Consider the following 8,540-nt stretch of genomic DNA (forward strand, 5'->3'; position numbering starts at 1 on the left):
TTTAATTACTAAAATGAGGGCTAAAACGAACTAATTAAACTAACAAAGCTAGGATGAATACTAAAATCGGATAACAAAATCAAAATATTACCGAAAATGGAAGACTGAATATGTGATTTGTCCATCTCCCTTTACAAAAACCATGTGACCTTTGAAGTAAAATTTGAAACAATTATGGCAAGATCATAACAATTTGGAAGTTATAAAACAAGCTTATTCTTTTACCAAACTTTGATGACTTATCTTGTAATTTTCCCATTATCACTTTATTAACAATCTCCAAAACCACGTGCACCTGAACCATTCTTTATTTCCCAATTTATGTTATTTCTTTTAAATTCTCCCCCAACTGAAAGCTCTGTAGGAAGACAAAGAAGCTTCATCGACCATTATTCAAATGCCGATGACCACCTTGTTGGTCGTCGTCGACGGTAGCCAACCAAGACCCAAGTTGCGTCATTCGAAGCACCTTGGTGTCCTCTCCATGAATCTGTCCTCTTTTAGTCGAGAAACTCCGTGGATAGTCGTGGATCTACCGAAAAAATATTTATCTTTCTGGAAATAAAAGGCTTTTGCTCACTGTCGACAACCGTCCAATGGAGCCATGTTTACAATATGTTGATCCTCGCTACCATACCACTCTTCCAACCGTACGAATCTTCCAACCAGCATCGTAATCATCGAAAATCGAAAGACTTACCCCCATTGACATTTGTATTTCATTTCTTGTTGATTATTGATACCTGGATATAATTCCTTGGTCGTTTGGTTACAGGTGATGACATGGTGCATGAATGAACTTGCATAGTCAATCATTCAACACTATCGGAGCTGACGCTGTTGGAACACTATCACTGCTGTTACCGGAGGAGAGAAGGTTGTTGTTGTCGTTTTTGGTTTGGGTTAATGATATGAGGTCGAAAATACTGATGGCTCGAGTTAACGGCTTAGGCCATCTCCAACCCTCATCTGTACTCTACAATATCTCTATCTCTACTATAAAGATGAAACATTAATTCATCTCCAGCATTATATCTATATTACCACCAACTCTACTTTATTTATAATATTTAACTATTATAATATTAATTTTGCAAATATAAAATAAAACATATACATTTCTAATAAATATCAAGATAAAAAACATAAATAATACATTCATAAATAACAAAAAAAAGGAAAACAAAAGGAAAATAACAAAAGAAATTAAAAAAACCAAAAATTAGAAAGAAAAAAAATGTAGTGCAGCTACAGTGCAACTCCAGTTGTGGCGTGCACTGTAACCCGACGCCACAATCCAACATAACAATAACAATGGACTGGAGCACGCCAAAGTGGAGATGAATGGCACTCCAGCGATGCGCTGGAGATGGCCTTAAGGCTTGCTATGTGTCGATTAAGTGGGTTGACGAGTAACCATAATAGTTCCCCAATTCTCTTATTTAAATCTAAACTTTTGGACCAAAATATCTTATTAATTTATGGTTCCAAATATTTTGGATAAAATAATGAAGTTCACATCAGACAAAAGATGGAGAATTCACGTGAATTCTAGAATCCCTTAAACCTAAAGAGGGTCAAATTTACACATAAAGTTCCTTAATTCTTCTCAACATGTCTAGTTAATCCAACATTATAATTAGATTTATACTTCAAACCCTATATTTAACTAACAAAAAAACCAACCCCACAAAGTGGGGTGTAACATGGTGATTTTGAAATTTATTTTATAATAAATATTAAGAATATTATTATATTCATAATAAAAACCTTAATTTCTCTTAAATTATAAAAAACTCCAAATTCTTAAAATTTTCAAATCCTAACCTTAACCACCATCGTCGACGTAGTCCCTGCAATCCTCCTAGTCATACGACGTCGTATTTCCTGTTGATTGACCGTCAGAATCGTGTGGGATCGTGATTTTTTATCCTAGGGTTCATGGGGGTACAAAACGTCAATTCGTCGTCGATCGATCATGATTTAATAGGGGTTTTGTTCGTCGGGGGAAGTGAGGTCGGGTGGATTTTCATTAACGGCAAAGGGCGACGACTTGTATATGTTTAGGGGTTAAATGAAGGTTTTCAAAATTTTGAGGTTATTTCAATTTTTGTGTTTTCTTTTTTAAAAAGTATATAATTTTAATTTTTAATTTTTAAATAATTTTTTTAAAAATATAAGATTGTGACACGTGTTACTTAACAGAGAAATTAATACCATTAACGGTCGGGAACCTAAAGTGGTAACGTTTGAAACGTTAAACACTAGAATGAGTCAAAAAGTAGTTTAGACACTTATTCGAAAAAAGAGATATAGTTTGAACATTTATTTTGATATTAAGCCTAGATTTTAAATTTTATTATAAGATCGATATTGTATCTTTAAGTGTTATTAAAGAGATGATATTATATATTATAATTAATGAACATTATATTATTTGATTCTTTAATTATGATTAAAATATTTTTTTAATATTTTAAATAATATTTTTATATAAATTTAATAATAATCATAATTAAACTTTACCTTTTTATAGCCAAATAAATAATTTTATATTTTTAAAAATATCAGTTTTGGTTTTGAGAAAAATACATTAAAAAAATTTTACCCCATTAACGAAATTAGTTCAAGCGACAAATAATTTGATTTCACTTTGAGTATGTCTCAAATTTGAGTCTTTATAAATGTAAAAAACCATTTATTAAAGTTAAATTGGACGATTCCAATCGACTCAAAAAAAAACGTTGCCTCCCGGATGTTAGTTAGCTTCGGCACGCAAGCTTAAAATTATTCAAATATAAAATCATCGAAACAATTTTAAAATACATATGTATTTAGAGTATTACACTAATAAATACGTGATGACCCAGACAAGCATCATGATTCTTAGAAAGAAAGAAAGAAAGAAGGTGGAATTGGCGTGATCAAAGGAAATGGCGTGATCAAAGGAAATGGAGTTGGTAAGAGCGCAAGACTCTTAATCTTAGGGTCGTAAGATCGAGTTTTACGGTGAACAACTCATAATTTTGACTGTCGGAGGTCTTTCACAGAAACTGCTCTAAATCTGACGTTAGAGACAATCTACTATCCTACCTCCCCTTACCCTATTACATATGATAATAGAATCAGTTAATTTTTTTTTTAGTTTTGGACCCCTAGTAATGGTCTAGAGAATACGACATACAATTACACTTGTGACTCAACCTACTCTCATCCGATTATTACTATTAAATAAAGAGTAGATATTGTCTTGTGGGTCCCCTTCCCCCTTCACTCTGTCTCATCCTTGTCCATCTCACTTCATATGTCCACTTTTCAATCTTCTACTGCCACTATTCAACTACCGTTATTTTAACCTAATTCATAACTTTTACATACTTATATAATATTTGGAAATAGCAATTACTCATTTTCATTGTAGAAAGAGACAGAAGAAGATATTTTCAGCTAAAACTTACCATATATAATATATGACCAAATAGATCCCACCCATCAAGAACATATCCGAGAAGAGCAAAAAGGGAAGAAAATGGTTCTGCATCATAAAATGTGGGACGATGTTCTTGCTGGGCCTCAACCCGAGCGTGGTCTAGTCAAGCTTCGGAAGATCACCACCCAGCCCTTGTCCATCAAAGGTAAAATGATCCATCCTAATAAATAATTAACATGCATGCTCATGGATTTGATTAGTTTGAGTGACTCTTTGAGCAACTTACAGAGAGAGTTGATATATATATATATATATATATATGTTTTGGTTAGATGACGGAGAAGGGAAAAAGTTCCAGAGGTCGATGTCGATGCCAATGAGTCCAGGGGCACCGCCGACACCGGTGACACCAACGACTCCGACGCCGCGTAAGGAGAACGTGTGGAGGAGTGTCTTCCATCCTGGGAGCAACCTCGCTACTAAAAGTATTGGCGCTGATATGTTCGACAGACCACAACCTAACTCTCCGACTGTCTATGACTGGTACGTAACTCCTACTACTTGACATGCATGTTTTGTTTTGGGCCTGGGTGATCCACTATCCCATCTATTTGGTTGCTTGCTGAGATAAATGAATTCAAAATAATCATGGCAAGGCTGATATTAACTGGATAATTGCTTCTATTTCCCAATATATTATATATAATACAATGAAATTAAAAATTTTTAAAACAGAATCCTCAAGGAATTTCCTATGTTTGTTTTTTGTTTTCTCTAACGTTTTCTCAGCGACCAATCGGAGGCTCAGAGACAGAGAAGGAAGGAAAACTTGGCAATTTGTTTGGTAGCTGCGTGGAAATAATTCCTTTTGATCAGTATACACACTTGTATATGGTATAACACTAGTTGTTTCTTATTCTTAATTACTTATAATGGAAAAAAACCTAAGATGACTGGCTTTAAATAAATAAGATCAGATATTTTAAAAGGAAAAAATTGTATAAACTTTTAACCAATTTCATGAGGATTCTGAATCTGATTTCTGGGTATCAAAACTATAGTGTAGTACTAAGATGAAAGTACTCGGTTTGCCTGCAATTAACAGGCTTTACAGTGGGGAGACCAGGAGCAAGCATCGCTGAGTAGGTGGCGACTCATGGGCGGGCGGGAGGCTAGCAGCCTCGGAGAAGGCTGAAGCAGGGTTGCATGTAAATGGTGTATTTTCTATTTAATTTCCAATGTGCTAAAGGTGTGTTTTAATGCTAGTTTGATCATGTCTCGAATTACTGTAGTAGGTTTTTTAAGAGCGATGCCCAAGGCCAAGTAGGATCTAATTGAAAAATAATAATAATTGAAAAATAATAATAATATAGAGATGTACTATCACAACTATTACTAAATATGTAATGTATAATTATATTATTATATTATTTTTCTAGTAAGATTGAGTATTTTTACCTTAAACCCGAATTTAACTCAATTTGAACTCATACTCTAAAAACTCTATTTGAATTTTTTTTTCTAAAAGCTTGACCTTATAAGGTTAGATCAAGTCCAAATTCGTCATATTTGAATCTCATATCCATTCTTTCTATCAACACCTAATTTAGAAATATTAAAATTTTAATTTAGAGATTGAAGTTTATTTTTAAATCAAAATAAATATTATGATTCTTATTAATGATACGATTTGATCATGAATACTTAAGATTTCAACAACTTAATTAGCAATTTATAATGATTTGTATATAAGACTTAACCGTGCACGGACCCAAAAATATTTTTTTTGGTAGACACATATGTTAATACTATAAAATTTTTAAATGAGTTGAGTACAAACAAAATTTAAGGTGGACACTGTCTGTAAAATAAGTAATTGAAGAAAACTCAAATTTCAAGGTAAACACGAAAATTTCAAAGTAGACACCATCAACAAAATTTCATATGCCCACTCTCACCAAGCTATAACTCTTGCTTGAGACCTAACATGAATACTTAATATTTCAATGCATGCATAAATCAAGTGGTCTTCGTGATATATAAAAGAATTATTTTTATTTTTTTAGGATCTGGTTTAAACATCCTAAATACTAGGGGTGAACATTTAATATCAAATTATTAAAAATTATCTTTGTACTGATATTGTATTGTATGTACTCATATTGATAAAAAAAAATATTTCAATGCCTTAATTTCCAATTTTTAACGATTCGAAAATTAATAAAATGTTTAGATGGTTAATATTCGAGCTTGGTAAGATTTAAACTGTGTGGTATTTAAAACAAAATTATCATAACAAGTCATGTATATATACTATGTAATATTATATGTTGATATCTCTAAAACAGCTAATCACTCTCTCAAATCTCATTGTATTACTGATTATTAACCTGACAATTATAGGAAAAAAAAGAGAGAAAATAACCTCAGTGACCAAAAATCTCATATAATATACGATTTTAACCAACTTTTTCCGGATTTGCCAAAATGACCAACAAAATCGCAATGCGATCGCTAATTCGCAACGCGATCTCCATTATCGCAAATTCGCGTTGCATTTTCGCAATGCGATAGTTGAAAATCGCGTTGCGATGGTCTACAGTATCGTTGCGATTTTCCCAATTCGCAATGCGAATAAGTAAATCGCAACGCGAATTGGGAAAATCACAATGCGAATAAGTAAATCGCAACGCGAATTGGGAAAATCGCAATGCGATACTGACTATCGCAATGCGATAATAAAAAATCGCAACGAGATACTTACTTTCGCAACGCGATACTGACTTTCGCAACGCGATAATACATAATCACAATGCGATTTTCAAAGCGCCATTAGTATCCTGGCCAAGTATTTTATTTTTAAATTCCAAACATGAATATTAATATATTGGAACACTGAACTGTCCACAGTATTCCCGTAATCGCAACTCATAACCTAAAACCTAAAATCACAACTCAGTCCCATCTCCATCTCTCACTCTCTCACCCATCTCCGACGAAATCCGTCCCCATCTCCGGCTAAATCCGTCTATCTAAATCTCTCAGAGCCACCCTCACAATCAGAAATGGAAAATCAACCAAATCAACCAACGAGGGTTAGTTTTTTTAATTATTTTCTTTTTGAAATTTTTGCATTATTATTAGGTTTTTCATATTGAAATTGATGATAAGTTTACTGGTAATTTCAATAATAGATTAACCATTTCACTTAGATTGCTTATTAAATCAACAAAGAATCGCAACGCGAAATGCAACTCGCAACGCGATTTTAGTTTCGCGTTGCGATTCTCTCATTGCGATAGTCATTTTCGTGTTGCGATTTTCATTTTCAGAAACTATTCTTCTTCTGCAAATTGAAACTTGAATGAATTGCATTACTTCAACCAAAAAACAAAGACAAATACGAAATTCACAGTGTTGCATATTTAAGTTTGAAGAATAAACTACTACTATTTATGTTTATTATTGTTTTTGGTATATCTTCACAGTGTAGTTTTTGGTATATCTAATTTAGTATGTTTATTGTTTTTGTAGAACTTTTATTCGGCTCAATTGACCTTGAGAAATAAAGTCAGCCTGGCCAAAACAATTGCGTCGAAGCTTTCACCTGCACAAAGAAAAATGTTTGAGGATACATGCTTCGGGCCATGGCTGAAAGTACAACATCCCGGTGGAGATGCGATGTTGACACACCTGTTTCTTCAAACCATGACTAGCGATCTACCAGAGACTATACAACGTCGTGATGAAGAGATATGGTTTGATTTTCCACCGGCGTATACGTGTTTTGGGCGGGAGGAGTTTTGTTTAACCACCGGTCTACGCTTCGGACACGATGATGTAGGTCGGTACACTAGACACATTACCCGCCCATCATGGCTATCCCGGGTTTTTCCTAAGCTGGAGAGGCCGAGTCTACACGTAGAAGACCTGACAAGATTTTTGAATAATAAAGATGGTTTTACTCGGATGGATGACGTCGACGTTGTCCGAGTATGCCTTCTAATTCTTTTGCATGCCGGCTTTTTAGGCAGAGAGGCCAGACAACCTATTCCAAATGATCTAATCAAATTGGTAGAAGACCTAAATGCGTGGAACCTGTTTCCGTGGGGCTCGTATTTATGGAAAGCTACATGGAATAAGTTATCGTCTGCCTTGGATGATCGAAAAAGTTTGCATGGCGATGGTTCCAAATACACTTTGACAGGCTTTATTTGGGCCTTTAAGGTAAGAATTTTGATATGATGTTTCCAAAATTATAAGTAATTATTTAACAATTACTAATGTTTGTTATTATATTGTTTGTAGATTTGGATATTTGAGGCCTTTCCCGCCATGAAGACATATGCAATAAAAACTTCAAATGATATTCCCAGGGCTATTTCCTGGAAGAGGAAACGGACCTTGCAATGGGAAGATTTACTACGGTATACGACAATAAATAATGTAAGTTAACATAAATACTACCATATGTTTATAAACAAGTTATTGCTAGTACACGTTTAACTTTGTTTGAGTTTTTATATTGTTAGGAGGCCAACACTCCTCTACAGAGGCTGACACCCACGAAAGCTGAGCTTGCCACTGATTGGTGGCAAGCTAGTAAGCGTTTTTTTGATGGAACGGTTGATGAGCAGCCTCCACTTCGGGAGCCATCACCTCGCCCAGAGCTATCACCTCACCCAGAGCCATCATCTGATCGACCCGGCTATACACCTCCACAACGACAGCCATCACCTATTCTGTCACATCATCGAGCCTCTTCTCTACCATCACCGCAAGATAGGCGACCGGCAAAGATGCCACGACGTTTATCTCCCTGTTCTCTACCTCAACGGGACGAGTTAGGGGAGTTACGTGATGAGGTCAATGCCTTGCGTGAGGAGGTCGGTACTTTACGTAAAGACGATGGTGCATGACGTGTTGAGGTGTCTACATTACGCGGTGAGGTAGCCGCTCTACGTGAGATGGTAGCATCGTTGCATAATGAGGTTCACACTCTACGCAACGAGGTAAGTTTAAGATTTTTCATACTCGTAATTCATTCGGTTGCTGCCAATACTGCTAAACTGTTTTTGTTAGTATTTGTTTTTGGTTTTGTTTTTGTCTT

General features: G+C 34.8%; 1 protein-coding gene across 2 annotated transcripts; it reads left to right on the top strand.

The window, feature by feature from the left end:
• Positions 1-3,458: 3,458 nt before the first annotated feature.
• On the top strand, positions 3,459-4,668 carry LOC120123964 (dormancy-associated protein 1-like). 2 transcript variants are annotated; one of them, XM_039142743.1, is made up of 4 exons: positions 3,459-3,635; positions 3,763-3,973; positions 4,220-4,324; positions 4,536-4,622. In XM_039142743.1, the coding sequence occupies exons 1-3, from the start codon at positions 3,530-3,532 to the stop codon at positions 4,290-4,292; spliced, it is 390 nt and encodes a 129-aa protein (XP_038998674.1). In that variant the 5' UTR covers positions 3,459-3,529; the 3' UTR covers positions 4,293-4,324; positions 4,536-4,622. The 2 variants fall into 2 exon arrangements, with proteins under 2 accessions (XP_038998674.1, XP_038998676.1); XM_039142745.1 differs by lacking the exon at positions 4,220-4,324 and having other exon boundaries at positions 3,515-3,635; positions 4,536-4,668.
• The last annotated feature ends 3,872 nt before the right edge of the window (positions 4,669-8,540 follow it).

Source organism: Hibiscus syriacus, unplaced genomic scaffold, assembly GCF_006381635.1.
Source record: "Hibiscus syriacus cultivar Baekdansim isolate YM2019G1 unplaced genomic scaffold, ASM638163v2 tig00110407_pilon, whole genome shotgun sequence".
Taxonomy (NCBI): Eukaryota; Viridiplantae; Streptophyta; class Magnoliopsida; order Malvales; family Malvaceae; genus Hibiscus; species Hibiscus syriacus.